This window comes from Fistularia commersonii, chromosome 15 (genome assembly GCF_037954325.1).
Source record: "Fistularia commersonii isolate RoL2024-O1a breed Wild chromosome 15, RoL_Fcom_v1.0, whole genome shotgun sequence".
Taxonomy (NCBI): domain Eukaryota; kingdom Metazoa; phylum Chordata; class Actinopteri; order Syngnathiformes; family Fistulariidae; genus Fistularia; species Fistularia commersonii.
Genome location: NC_141298.1, coordinates 9501899 through 9518037, shown reverse-complemented (window position 1 = coordinate 9518037; position 16139 = coordinate 9501899). Strand labels below are relative to the sequence as shown.

General features: G+C 43.7%; 1 protein-coding gene across 4 annotated transcripts in view; it reads right to left on the bottom strand.

Annotated features, from left to right (window-relative positions):
* Nucleotides 1–15538, bottom strand: part of LOC147226420 (glutamate receptor 1-like) — a 34785-nt gene extending 19247 nt beyond the window's left edge. For all 4 annotated transcript variants that reach the window (XR_015107193.1, XM_086160423.1, XM_086160422.1 and 1 more), the window contains exons 1-3: nt 15261–15538; nt 11303–11437; nt 8167–8406 (exon numbers count right to left, since the gene is read on the bottom strand). Coding sequence is in view for 3 of the 4 variants with exons in the window: in XM_086160423.1 (XP_086016549.1) it covers nt 8167–8406; nt 11303–11437; nt 15261–15384 (499 nt within the window). In the remaining variant the exon portion in view is untranslated. The remainder of the gene's footprint in view (nt 1–8166; nt 8407–11302; nt 11438–15260) is intronic.
* Between the last annotated feature and the right edge of the window lie 601 nt (nt 15539–16139).

Here is a 16139-nt window from a genome sequence, read left to right as displayed (position 1 = left end):
ATCTTTGGTTTTTGCCTTCAGGGGTCGCCACAGGGAATCAAACTCCTCCTTCTAGTCCTTTATTTTGTATCTTCATCTTTCACCCCAACTTAACCCATGTCCTCTTCATGCCCATAAACCTTCTCTTTGGTCTTCCTCAAGACTCCGACCCCAGCGCCTTACGACAAATATTCACAACCTTCCTTCTGTACATGACCCAACCATCTCAGTCTGGCTTCTCTGACCTTCTCTCCAAAACATCTAACATATGCTGTCCTTCTGATACACTCATTCCTGATCCTATCCATCCCCTTCATTTCCAAAGAGAACCTCAACATCTTCATCTCTGGTCTTTTGGTCTACGTCACTGTTTCTAGTCCATACATCATCTCTTGTCTCACCACTGTCTTGTACACCTTTCCTTTCCTTCTGGCTGATATTCTTCTATCCCATAATACCCCTGACACTTTTCTCCACCCAATCCAACCTGCTTGAGCCTGTTGGCTAAAAATATATCGAACTATTACCACTTTTTATTTTTTGCACCACTGCTACTTTGCAGAGAGAAAAGTGTTATGCTGCTATTGCACCATATACCATTGTAGTACAAAAAAAAAAGAAAAAAAAAGGAAAACAAAAACAAACAAACAAAAAATACATCTGCTGCTACTCTCTTGTGCCATAAAACATCAGTTTGTACTTCATACCTCATGGTTTAATGTTTACTGTTTGATGTAACAGTGCACTTGACTGCTTATTTGCTCTCAATTATTATTATTATTATTTTGTTAATTTCATGTCACCAATCGTGAGAAACATCTTGTCACTTTCTCTGTTTGTCCAGTGCATGCTGAGAAATTGACAATAAAGTTGAGTTTGACTAATAGCTGACATGACACAGTAATAACTTTAATATTCATAAAAGAAATAACAATGGTGGGCGCCAGGCGAGACGCTTCGGTAGATGAAGCTACGCTTCCTGAGGTTACTATCCTTACTAGATGAATGGAAATGAGTGCTGACAGGATGGAAAGAGTGGGAGGGATGGCAGCCAATCGTTTTCTGTCGATTCACCGCACATTTTCATCTTTGAGCGAACACCCCTAAAATAAAACGCCGTCAATCATCGGCTTCAGAGAGTGGGGAGACTCATCACCTGCCGAAGGGGTCTTAGGTTGATTATGTCTGCATCGGACGACAATTCTGTGAGCACCACGCCGCCTCGGTTTGCAAGAAGCGGATTCTGACAGCGTCGTCTTTATGAAAGATTTAAACAAAAAAAAAAAAAGAAGAAAGAACAATAGATCAATCACGTCGCTCCTCGTCAGTAACCTGAAAGAGCCGACGCAGATCCAACTATCCCCAATGAAGGCAAACACCGCTGTCTTCCTGTGGTAATGCTGTCACGGGAGGATCGGTGTAGCAGCGTTTTGCCGGAGACGTCTCAAACCTTCAGATCCTACGGTTGTCAGATGAAGAGCTCCATAAACATCTTAAAAAAAACAAGATGTTTCTCTTTTGCCCTTTGACAGACATCAGGCCTGAACCCCTCCAAGCTCAGGTGCTAATTATTTCATGCTTCATATGCTTTTTTTTTTTTTTTAACCATGTAGCTTTTCCCCACCGCTGTTAACATTGCTATGAGATAATTCGTATCTGTGCCCACCTCTGTCACTGCCACACCCGACCAGTCGATACAGAACCTTCGTAAACCAACTCGTGATCTGTGAAAAACATAAAAACAAAAACGTGGATTCCTTGGCAGTTTCTCACTGATCCACATATGACCTCTGTTTCATATTGAATCTAATTACTGTAATTTCCGGACTATTGAGCACATCTGGATATAAGCCGTATGGAAACAACATAGTGTACCATGAGCAGCAGTGCCTTTTGATACAACGGAGAAATAAAAAAAAATACGACTGCACAACTCCTACATCCCAATAATAGTATACAATTGCAGGAGCTTGGGGTGCCTGCCATAGAAAAACAACCGCACAAAATTACAGGGCAAGGGTGGCCAAAGAGTACAATACCTAACCATAGTCTACATAAGTGGGGCCATTTCAACCCCGCTGTTTTGCGAAAGTGGCCAAATCCAGATGGTCCACAGCTTGATACACCTGCGGGAAAAAGCCCAAGAATTCAGCATAATTGGGTCTTCTGAGTGAAAGGCAAAAAGGTGGAGGCAGTAACAAACCTACTCAGTTTTACAGAGAGAGAGGTGTGGAACTTTGGAGACTACGAAAGAAACTTTGGGATTTCTTGTCGAAATCTTCTTGTCTTGGCAACTGGACTTGACTTTCTTCACTTGAAGACACTGAAGTCCCTCAGGTGGGGGTGAAACGTCTTCAGGTGAAGAAATTCAAGTCCAGTTGCCAAGACAAGAAGATTTCGGCAAGAATTCACCATGACCTGGATGTCTGAGAACCTCCACAGACAAACTTCGGAAGCTACGGGTGCTCGCTGAGACACAACGAGAAGAAAGGAAAAAATTTTATTTGTTTTTGTGGCGGCTCCTGACAAAATAATTGTGGGGGGGCAACTTTTGCAATGATGAATAAGGCGACCTATTCAACTGTTTAAATAACAGGTGACTAGACAATTGTCACACTTTACCTTTGTCTTGTCAAAATGACATAGCAATACAACTTGTAACCGATGAATGGTGAGATAAACACAAAGACGTTCCCTCAAGCTACCATAATTTCCGGATTATTGAGCGCACCTGGATATAAGCCACACTGGCAAAAAATAAACAAAAAAAATATATATGCACATATATAGGCCACACTTGTCTATAAGTTGCAGATGTCCATGTTGTAACATGGGATATTTACACAGAATCATTTTTTCAACGTTTAATTAAATACATACCGGTAACATCCACAAATACGTACTGGAAATGCTGTTTTTACAAACAGCGCCTGTAACACGGCTGATTAATAATAAATAATACAAGTAAAAGTCAATTCCATCCATCCATTTTCTATTCCCGCTTTGTCCTACTCCAGCTGATCGCTATCTTTGTCTTCCTCCTGCGCACGGAAAACCGTCGAAGTCGTATTCTTCAATGTCGGAATTGAATAGCCTCAGAATTTCACGGTAATTTTCTGTCGGATGTGACGAGACTAAATGTTTAGGTGCACGAAGCTCGTTGGTCCCAAAAATATCCATAAATCAGTGGTTCGTCCACAGTGTTCCAAAAAAGAAAGTAGCGGTTTATAGTCCGGAAATTATGGTACCTCATGGTATTTTTCATTGTCATCAACTACTTCCTGGAGGGGAAAGGTAGGAAATTAATAAAAACGACAAAAGGAGGGAGAGGAGTTATACTGTCTGTGCTGCCAGAGATGTTAAATATCTCATAACAGCTGTTTGTCTCTGGATGCCTATGCTCCCGAGTGGTTATTAAACACAGCTATTAAAGTGTGTGTTAGCTAAAAAGCTAACACACACACACACATTTGCACACGCCGTTCGAAGGACGAATCAGCAGAAATTAGATAGACTTCAAAGAGACGCTGAAAATGAAACTTCAAAGAGTTACGCAAACACACAAATACGCACATGGACACACGCGCTCACACACACACCCTCACACATACACACAAACACACACATACACACACGCAGACGCACAAACAGCAGCGCGCAGAAGGGAAAGGTTGGAGCAGGTTACCTGCTGGTGACAGAAACAAACTTCACATGAACTCCAGCCAGAGGTGCAATAAAGGTTGAATTATATAGATGGTACAATAAATATAATATAGTTCAGTATATATATAACTATATATGTAGAGAGAATGTTGAGAATGTTAATGTTATATATATATATACAAATTTATATACATATATACAAAATATAAAATATAATTAAAATCAGCCTGTGATTCAGATATTTTTTAGGCCAGCAGAGAAGGCCCTGCAGGCCCTGACAGCCCACCAATTATATACATATATATATATGTATATATATATATATATATATAGTCCATGAATACTTATTATATAATCCCAAATGGTTTGTCTACTTCCTTTTATAACTTTTCCCTGGCTGTGGCGCTTCCATACATGTATTTTCATATTAAAGGATTTAACCAATCATTCAGCTATTATTTGTTGCCAAGCAGGGTCAAAGTCAAAGAAATCTGCCTGGAGGCCTGCAGAATCAGATTCACAGGCGCTCTAAAAAAATAGAAGTGTCGATGAAACTGATGCTGTTAAATTTGACATGCCTAACCAAGGCAGCAACGAGACACATTTCTGCATAATAAGATGGTTTTTATAACCATAAAACAGTGGATTGATTAATATATAAACAGGGATGAATATATATACAGAGGGATGGATAAATAAATAAATAGATATGAAGAGATATATATATATACCGGACTGTCTCAGAAAAATAGAATATTGTGATAAAGTTCTATATCTTCTGTAATGAAATTCCAAAAAAAAAAAAATGTCACACATTCTGGATTCATTACAAATCAACTGAAATATTGCAATATTGCTGATTATGGCTTACATCTTAAGAAAACTCAAAAATCCAATCTCAAAACATTAGAATATCATGAAAAGGTCATTTTTGTTTTTTTAATTGCATTACAGAAGATAAAGAACTTATCACAATATTCAAATTTTCTGAGACAGTCCTATATATTATAGATATCTATTTACATATACGTATATAGAGAGAAAGAATGAGATGAATATATATATACACAGAATGGGATTGTATATATACACATGTTGATATATACACATATATATGTTCAGGATGGGATGGCTCAGAATAGTAAGGATACAATATATATGTACAAATCGAGACAGCTGCTAGGATACGGGGTCAAACGGCAGTCCGGCCTTTTATTTTGAAAATCCCGAGATATGTTTTTTGTCAAAAGGCGACCAATCGTCCTCAAAGACATTACATGACATTACATTACATTGCATTTGGCAGACGCTTTTATCCAAAGCGACTTACAATAGAGACCCGGCCAAACGGGGTCTGCGTCGACAACATGACGCACGCCTCACCCACCGAGCCTTTCATCGCCGGATCGAAATTAAGCAGTTTGAAGGGGCGACTTTTCAAATGCCAGAACGCAAAAACACTTTGAGGTTTGAAATTTGGAAGGAACCCTTTCCCACGCCAAGATCCAGATCGCTCCTGATCACCTGTCCCTTTAATTAGGGCCAAATGAGATGCTACGAGGAAGATAAGAGAGGAAGAGACGCGAAGAGGAATGAGAGGTGGGAAGGCCTTGGCCGAGACGGATGACGACTTCATCGGCACCATTAGCCTCCAACTGGGTGAAAGAACGGGGAAAACTAACTGCTCCACTTCCTGTGCCACTTCCTGTTAAGTCCTTTCTGCAGCTGGATGCTACACAACAAGCTAACAGTCAGTAGCGGGGGCGCTGTGGAGACTAGACAGCATTAATGTCCAATGAGGATTTTGACCACAGCCATCGGTGTTTGTGAATAAACATCAGCTGGAGAAACAAAAAGAGTGTTTTGTGTGTGTGTGTGTGGGTGTGTGTTGAGGCGTCAAAAGTGCAAACATCAGTATGTGTCTTCCTGTGTGTTTGAGTGAAACATTAGCGTAGTGATGCGGCAGCAGCTACATCAAAACACACACATGCGGACAGACGCACACACACACACACACACACACACACACACACACACACACACACACACACACACACACACACACACACACACACACACACACACACACACACACACACACAATCAGTTTCATTTCCTCTGATACAATCTGTTCATGCGAGCTGATTCCTGTCTCCTGTTTATCCTGTTAGCAGCTGCCGTCCGTCTGTCTGGGGTGACCGATTAACCGCAAGCTGACTGGCCCCGTCCACAGCCTCAACCCCGGGATACCATATCATAAAAATCAAAATATCATCTTAACTGTCCGGTTTAATGCCAACTACAGGAGAAGGCTTAAAAGCCTCCAAAGGGATTAAAAGCATCTTAGAGGCAACTCCATGTGCAAAAGGTGACGTTTTGAAAGATGATCTCTGGGCAAATGAGGAAATACCAGAATTGCTGTAGTACACCTGGCAGGCCAGTAGGTGGCGCTGTGACATTTTTGTGCACCAAAATGCTCAAGCGTAGAAGCGATTGGGCTCATTAAAAAACAGAAGTTGGCTCAATTAAAAAAAAACCTGTGTGAATGAGAGTGAATTGTCGTATTTCTCTATATGACTCATGGATGACAGGGTGAAGTACTGAGTTACTGCTTGGGGGGACCCTGAACTACATGGCAGGCATCTAAATTACTGTTGAGTACTTCAGATTACTCTGGAGTCGGGCATTGTTGTTACGGTCAACCCACCTCTGCATGGCAACAGACTGCATGCCTGTTGTCAAGGTGTTTTGTTTTCCCCGTCGACATGGAGACGGACGCAACTGAGGTTTTGTGCTTTTCCCCAAAAACATCGTCGAGGCCTAAACCTCACAGGAAAGCTGAAGTGAGCGAACATAACTTTGCAGAGTAAACATGGCTGCGGCCCAGAAACGAGCCACCGCGGAGAGAAGCGCGAGGAGATAAAGGCTGTTTTGTGTCCCTGGACCCATAAAATGATAACCGGCAGATGGTTCCTGGCTTGATAGATAATTTTACATTTAATCAAAGATTGAAATCTATGTATCAAACCGACAAACTCACAGTGGGTGGATTTAAATTAAAGAAAGTGGCAGGATGATATTTGTCCACACCATATGGTTTAGAGCAAAGTTTTAAAGTAGGGATGACAGAATCCTGAAATTGACCCATGAGGGACACCAAAGGGTACAGACGGACGAATTTGTATTCCTTTATTCGGAGGAGACTTGAAGCCAAAGAAAGTCCGAGGCATCCTTGTCTGGCCAATGGAGAACTTCTCAACACTTCCAGCTGATTAAACCAAATTGCACAATGTTTAAAAGTTTAGTTAAACTCAAAGGACCTTGTTTTGTAGACATGTTCCCTGAGGTGGTTCCGTACCATGTCACTTCATTTTCTTAGTTGCATTCCCGCCTCAGAAGCTGTTGGAACAGAAGAAAAAAGGGACTAATACCAGACGGCATCTTGGCCATCGGGACCGGTTTCACAGCAGCTCTGCCTAACAACCCCCCACTTTCAGAATGTTGGTTTTCGACTGGCAGGAACACGGGAGTGAGATCCACCCACCGGGGTCTCCTAAACCGGCAAACCTCTATACAGAGGAAGCGGAGAGCAAGAGGAGGAAGAGTCCCGCACTCCTTCGGACACATGGTTTCAGTGACATTGATGAGTCCTGGGTTGGCCATCGTGAGCTGAGTAGTTGTGCACAAAAGACGCCAGAGGCAGAAGAACATACATTCAGTGAGCAAACCACCACTACACCAATGATTGGCCCATTGCAGGACAGCAAACTCCTCAGATCAGAACTCAGACACTTTGGAAGATAACACTTTCTGAGTCTTGGTCAGGAAAGATAATTGGTCTGAGAGACAATTTATAGAAGCCACATTCATCAAGGTGGAGAGACCATCAGCTAATGGAGGAGGTCAAAACACAACCTTTCAGCTCATCACGATTCAATCCTAACAATCAATGCCATGACAGGTGAGCATCAAGTGACCCTTGGACTCAATTCAACTCACAGCTGACCCTTCAGAACCTTATTGAAACCCAATCTCAGGTGACCCAAATATACTGTACGATCCTTCACTACCCTATCCCATCCCATCCTATCCTTTCCTATCCTATCCTATCCTATTCCATCCTATCCTTTACTATCTTATACTGTCCTCCACTATTTTATCCTATTTGTTACTATCCTATCCCATCCCACCCCTGCCTACACTATCCTATCCGATCATATCCCATTCCATCCTAGCCTATACTATATTATTCTATTCCATTCCATCCCATCCCATCCTTCATTATCCTATCATATTTGATAAAATCCTTCACTCTCCTATCCTATCCTATCCTTCACTATCCCATCATATCCTATCTCGTTCCGTCCCAACCCATCCAATCCTTCCTCATCCTATCATATCCTATCAAATCCTTCACTCTCCATCCTATCCAATCCTGTCCTTCCCCTCACTATCCTATTCTATCCTATCCAACTCGCACAACAGAACACATATCACAGCGCAATGACGCCACGGTGGTCTGACCTGAGTCGGAGCTGTACATGTAGACAAAGCGGGTCCAGTAAAAGTGGTCGAGAAGGGCCATGAGTGGCTCCTGCAGCTCGGGCCGCAGCTGCAGTAGGAACTGGTTGCTGGTTTGAACGGGGAAGGAAGGTGTGACGAAGCAGACGTGCAGCGAGCCGCAGAAGGACATCAACATGTTGACGGTCCGACGGTCGTACACCCCCATGATGGCATACACACCTTTGGAGAACTGGGAGCAGACTGAGAGATAGGAGGATAAAGAGAGAAAGCGAGAGTTATATAGTAATCCAGCGAGAGTCATATAGTAATCCAGCAGAATTGATGACTTGTAGACTCACGGTTTAAATCCATATTTTCATCAAAAAAATCAAAGATTTAATTTAATAATGTGATTTATGGTTAGAAATCAGTGTATGATAAAAGGGAATCAAAAAATAATTGAAACACACACACACACACACGTATGCATGTAAGTGCAACAAGTGTCAAGACCATGATAACAAACGTTGCCCGAAATAGAGGTAAGAGACACGTCCTTGTGCGCCATTGTCTGCCTTTCCATCTTTGTGTGTTTGTTATTGTGCGTCAGAAGGTGCATATCACTGTGTGTGTGTGTGTGTGTGTGTGTGTGTGCAAGCGAGAGAGAGAGAGAGACAGAGAGAAATGGAAGCGTGAAAGAGTGGGATAGCTGGAAGCTGCGCTAACATGCTAGTAAACAACACGTTTGGAGGCTGCGGCTCCTAAATAGCTCTGGCCTGTGGGGATGCTAAGCTAACATGCTAACAAGGTGTCTCCTTCGGCATAGCTTCTCGAAGGTCCAAGCCTGACGGACCTCGGAGGCCTGACAAGAATCACACAGGAAGGACCTTTGTTTGTTTTTGCCCCATAACAAGTCCATTGAAAATATAATTCATAGTTGTATATATTATTACATATATTATTATTCCTATTATATTTGTATACATAATGTGATAATATAGTACATATGTATTAATATTGATTAATATTGATACTATAATTGATAGTAAATATATACAGGACTGTCCCAGAAAATTAGAAAATTGTGATAAAGTTCTTTATCTTCTGTAATGCAATTACTTTTTCACGATATTCTAATATTTTGAGATAAGATTTTTGAGTTTTCTTCAGATGCAAGCCATAATCAGCAATATTAGGTGGACAAGGTGGGGTCACGGGGGTCTCTGTCCCTGCTGGACTCTCCGATCCCCCTCATCACCCCTCTGAAGCTCCTGCGCTCTGACATGCCTCCTATCACCTGAGGCTTCGGACCGTGCTTTATTTGAATACCGCCCAGAGACGCGCAGCTGAGACCTCTAAGCTCCGCCCGCCCCCCCCTCCGCTCTGGTCCGGAGAGACGGGAGGGATCAAGCGGCGGCGTTCTTCGGACCGACACTCGTTCCCGCCGCCTTTCTTCCAGATTCAGCGGACTCGCAATGCGTGGCTAGTCTTCAATAAACCAGGAGGGTCGCGATGTGACAGTCAAACCCGAGGAAAACAGAAAACCTGGGAAACAAACTCTTAGAATTCAACCAAAAAAACATAAAATATTAATTTTGATGGCAAAATATTTTGACAGTAGAACGAAAAAAAAAAAAAAAGATCCTGAAAAGAATTTACCTGAAAAGGATCAAAACAAACTGATATCCCGCAAGAGACGATACAAACGGGACTTTTTCTGCTGTAATGACGTTACAGCATCCAAAGTTTGCCCTGACGCCCCAAAAGACGGTGGAGCTGCTGATCCAGACACGATGTTTCACGATGCCTGTGCAATTTTCTATGCAGACGATGGTATCATTGGGGGTTTGCAACATTTTTATGGACGTGATGTGGCTAGAAAAAGAGAGCGGAGCACAATTTGACGCAAAGATCGGCGTCAGAGTGAGGGGTCATGGGGGATCCCGTAGGGTTTTTGCAAGGGGGGCCGAAGCTAAGTGGAATATAGCCACCGTCTGTGCTGCTAACGCTAATCTATGTTTTTAGCAGCAAGGCTGGATAAAAGATTAAATGGCTGCTTTCCGGACACACACACACACACACACACACAGGATAAAGTCACTCACGCAGCTGCCGCCTCGCAGGCGGCAAGGTGATAATCTGCAGCACTCAAACACGCGCACACACTTGCATTTGAGTGCGCACACGCAGACACTCAGAGGTGTCGCAGGTTCGAAACGCGTTTTACCCATTTTATTGATTTTCTTCGATTTCCAGAGAGAAATGACTCCCGGAAGTGGCAGCCAAATGCTAGCTATTTGTGTGTACGTGTGTGTGTGTGCACAAGCTCCCAGCGGTGTCAACAGTGTGTTCAAGATGTAAAAAAATAAACAATGGCATCACACAACCATTCACCCTGTCATGCTCACATCCTATAGAGACATAGATATAGAGTTGAAATTCTCTCTATAGGTGAGATGATATATATTTTATATATATATAATTTTTTTTTTGCAGATCTATTGGTAGATTTTAATGCATTATAACTTGAAGAGTGATTGCAACATCACTGGTGGGGGCGTCTCTGATCGCTGCTTGGCAACTGGAAAACAAGAATCTCAGAGGCGTTACTTAATTGCCAGATGAAAAAAAAAAACGCCTTCCCGTCAGATGTGTGTGTGCGTGGCAGCGGTGGAGGGGTGTCACGGTCTCTGAACAGATCCAGGTCAGCACGCCGTCCCCACCGCGGGCCAAGTTCCATTTAGAGCTCGGCTCCGTCTGCTCTTTTAAAGCTGCGTCCATTTAGATGACTTTCCCCGAACCCTTGTCTGCTGCTCCAAGATGGAGGATCAGTGACCCGCGACGGCGGCGACACACAGCCGCGGGGCAAACACACACACACACACAAGTCAACCCTCACTCGTGCTGACACACACAGACAGCCTACCACTTAGACACTACACACCTGATGCAACATCATTATTGTGGGTGATGTCAGATCAGATGATCTTTCCAGGAAACTATGACTATCGCCATGACGATCATCATCGTCATGATGTAACATTTTGGGTGCATTATTAACACTGGTGAAACAGTTCAGGGAGGAAGATTATTGGTCGATCGGGAAGCAAGCAAGCCAGTCGAAGTTGGCTAACCAGTTAAACGGCGGCGGACTCACATGCATAGGTCATGGCGAAGCTGCTCCCCGTCTCCACCACGTCCACCTGGGGCACCAGCTTGGGGACGTCCTGGTGCTGCGCCAGGGCGAAGCGGAACACCTCATACTCATGGGAGCCGGCAGGGAACAGCCCTCCTGGAAGGGAACACATTTCCTGTCAGGACTTTTTAAGTGATTTCATTCATTCTCTATACCGCTTAGCGTGCACTCGGGGTCGAGGATGGGCTGGAGCGATCTCAGGGCCACAGATGGAAACGTCCAACGCGCTTTCACTCCTCATATAAAGAAATACCACCATTCATTTTTTTCCATTCAAATGTCCATATATGGACATGCAACCGTTCACCCTCTCATTGACACATCACTTAGAGAAATACCACCAGTCACGCTGTTATTCAAATGTCTATACAACGATCCCTTGAGATAAGAATTTAATTTTTACCTGAAGTGGGTTCGTATGATGGTTTTTTTTTAATATGTTAAATGAATTTTCCCCATTTGAAAATTACAGAAAACAAATTTGTTTGCATTGCGATTATATTCACTCACACCACGTTTGCGCGTCGCTTTTATTTCGTGCTTCTCCACTTGCTTTCTTAAGGCTCACAATGATTAAGAAATAGTACACAAAAGAAGCACAAAGATAGGCACCGATTCAGAAGTCGTTGGCGCTCACTTTGCGCGTATCGCAGGAATTTCGAAGTTTGATTTTCTCGCTCTCATATTTGTATTGTGACATTTTTTTGTATTCCAAGGATAAAAATCTGTTACGGGTGATTCAAAGACTCAGGTGCGGAGCAACAAGACACGAGCAAGACTCAGAACTTAGAAATAAAGATTTAATGATAAGCAAAATACAAACAGAAATGGACCCAAACAAAAACTGAATAGGGGACAAAGGACAACTAGCAACACTAGCGAACAGGTCAACTAAAGGCGACTAGAAAATCCAGCGAACAGGTTAAACTGAAGGAGACTAGCTTTAACACTAGTGAACAGACCTAAATGGCGATACAAACTAACATTATCAATTATCGAACAAACAGGCGAACAAATGAACTAGCAAATTCAGTAAGGCAAGGATTCATATCTAAACAATACTACGGTACTCAACTGGTGGGAAGGCAGTGAGTCAAGCAGGGGGTTCCAGGCAGGCAGAGCCCGGTGTGTGGCAGTGGACGACGGTGTAGCAGACCGGTGGAATGATCCAGGGGTTCTGACGGACAGAAGCTGAGCTGGCAAGGGGGAACTACCAAAACCGGGTAGACACATGTGGGACCCAATGGTCGTTGTGGAATGTGACGCCCCGGCGATTAGACATCCGGTGTGTGCGGCTTTTAAGCTGCACAAAAAGGGTGTGGCCAATCAGCTGCGCCTTGTTTGCTGATTGTCAATTGCTTCCACCTGTCTGCCTCACCGCCACACAACGTCACATGCCCACCTGGAATCAGAGAAGGGAGGAACAGGGAGAACACAACAGACATCGCTTCTAGCGAACATTCCTAGCGGACGTAACAAAATCACTCGAATCCCACTTTGTATCTTAAAAACTTCTCGTATAAAATGATTTGTATCATAAGGGGCAACTGTATATGGACATATAACCATTCACCCTGTCATTCATATAGAGACGTCTAACCGTTCACTCATGTATCGGGACAATTTATGGTCTCTGATGAAACTCCCGCATGTTTTTGGGCTGTGAGAGGAACCTGGAGGAAACCCTTGCAGACACTCCACGCAGTAAAAACCCTGCGGGAATCCAACCGGTGCCCTTTTCGGCGTAAAGCGCTAACTGCCGCAGCAACGCTAACGATCGCAATGAAACCGGTGAAACCGAGAGCATCCCGGTTTTATCGGCGTTTGCGTTTTGATCGACCGCTGACGTGCCCGTGAGCCAGGCGGGTGACGAAAAAGCTGCCCGTACGGTCTCGAGACGACGATGAAGAACATCACGTGCGCGGCAGCACGGCGGGGTTCGGTTGTGTAATTTGCTGAAAACCTTTTATTGTCTCCAAAAGCAAAGAGTCTTTAATCGTTGCCTCGGTTTTATCGTCTCGGAGGACGGGCGCCGCTTTATGGTGTGAAAAACACAAAGAGCTAAAGTTTGTGTGGATGTGTGTGTGTGTGTGTGTGTGTGTGAGGGTGTAAATGTGTGTGTGTGTGTGTGTGTACTAGAACGCGCAATCATCACAACGCCCCTGAACTATCCCTCGGGAATACTGAAACCAGGTTGACGTTAAAATCTAATGTTGGGATTTTTCACCTCCAAACTCAACATCAGCGCTTTAAATTCGCTCTCCAGCGGAGACTCTGATTGGCTGACGGATGTGCGCTCACAGGGACAATTTCATAACATTTCCCCTTAAACCTTCCCTTAAATTAGAAAACACTTATTCCTCATCCGGAGGCGCTCTACAGGACTGTCTTAGAAAATTAGAATATTGTGATTATCTTCTGTAATGCAATTACAAAAACAAAAATGTCATACATTCTGGATTCATTACAAATCAACTGAAATATTGCAAGCGTTTTATTATTTTAATATTGCTGATTATGGCTTACATCTTGAGAAAACTCAAAAATCCCATCTCAAAATATTAGAATATCATGAAAAGTAATTTTTTGTTTTTTAAAAGCATTACAGAAGATAAAGAACTTTATCACAATATTCTAATTTTCTGAGACAGTCCTGTAATGCCGGTTTCACACAAAAAGCTTTTCGCGCACACAGGCTAGAATCTGAAAGTCGGAGGGGAAATTTGGGGAGTTTTACCGGAGTCGAGGCGCTCCCGTCATCTGGGCGGTTAAGTATAAGGCGGCGATCCGAAGTGTTTGAGATCTCCTAAAAATTACGGCAAGTCTTTCGGTCTCAGCGGCGACCAAACGCAATTGACGACCAATAGATGAGCTCCGAAAAAAACGAAAAACCGGTAGACGAATAATCTATTGGCGGCACAGACGGTATTTGTCGGTGGCAGAGGAGGGGACGGTGGAGCGGCTCGGACGGCACCGAGCGGAAATGGAAAAGCGATGGAGTGAAATAGCACCGGTGTCTGCGGGGAAAATGTTGCACGGTGAGAAAAAAAAAAAATACCGAAAGAATCTAGTTGGAGTCTTGTAAATAGTGACCCTGGAAGATTCACAGTCGGTAAAATCTCAGCGTGAGACCGGGGCCCCGGAATAAAATCTCGCATTCAGATGTGAGAAGGTGTGAGATGATAGTTTTCCACGTGTGTTTTCTGACGACGCACACACACTTCGGTTTGCAAGAGTTCTTCCACATCGGGAAGTTTTTCTCTTCCTCCTTCATCTCTCCTCATCTTCAATCCTCACAGCTTTAAGAAGCTCAATAATTCTGGATTACACACCGCACTTCACTTCCGCCCTAATCCCGTCATCTGACTGACAGTCATTGTGTTTCACATTATCATCATCATCACACACACACACACACACACACACACACACACATATAAGGAGGAATTTGCAGTGGTAAAAACGACGAGACTGGAGCAGGTGTGTGTGTGTGTGTGTGTGTGTGTGTGTGTGTGTGTGTGTGTGTGTGTGTGTGTGTGTGTGTGTTTACCGCCCGCAAGGGGGTTGCATGAGGCGGGAAAACCCCCGGTGTCGTCCCGCCAGTTGAAGGGGAGTGAAGCCGCAGAGGTGAGTCAGAACTCGAACCGGGATCCGGTTAAAGAACCGGCTCTGCAGCAATAAAGTGTGTGTGTGTCTGTGTGTTTGTGTGTGTGTGTGTGTGTGAGTGAGTGAAGTAAAGTTAAATCAACACCGACTGAACATACGGGGAGTGACGTACCGGCGGGTGGTTCCGTTACCCGCCACGTTTCCGGTGACCGGAACACGAACCGAACCACCTGCAGGGTCACAGCTCAACTTTGCGCCTGAGCCCGGTGCCCGTTCCCCGGTGCCCGATCCCCAAACCCCCGGTGCCACTTACCGATGTGGATGTTGCTCGTTCTCTGGAAAGTTGTGCCGCCGCAGACGCCGAGCATCAGCAGCAGGACGAGCGGCGGCGGCGGCGGCGGGAGTCTGCAGACCGGGGGCACCGGGAGCCAACGCATCCTTCACCCTCCTCCTGCAAGCAGCGGCGACCGGTGATCCGGTGGTCCGGTAATCCCATCCACACCAGGGGGCCGGTTGAGATCCGCCGCAGCCCCCCGAACCGTCACGTCCACCGGCGTCGGTGTCCGGGGCTCCGTGATCATCCAGCTGCTGCAGCAGAGCGTCGGAGGATGACACACACACACACACACACACACACACACACACACACACACACACACACACACACACGCGCGCGCGCATCCTCCAATCAAAAACCTTCATTCCAGACACACACACACACACTCACTCAAGACACATAAACAAGAGGAAAACAGTCATATATATATAAATATATATATGACTGTATATACATATGTATATATATATATTTATATATATGTAAACATATTATCATCATTATGTTTTTGATAATTTCCAGATTTGTTACAATTATAGTAAAGTATTTAATATTTTTCTGTTATTTCTCGTAAAGCAATCCCAATAATATTGTTATTATTAAATTTAAAACACGTATTTTTTTCGGACATTTTTCAAATCTGCCAAAATTCATAAAAAATGTTTTCTGTCATTTCTCAAAAAAAACAAACAAACATATTTTAGTCATTATATTTGTTATCATTGTTTTTTTGACATTTTCCCCGTTTGTCATAATGCACTATTTCATTTTTTTTTCTTTCTTTTTTCATTCCTTAAAGCCTTTTGTGTGATTTCTTGCTTATTATCATTTAATGATGCTGTTTTCACTGTATGT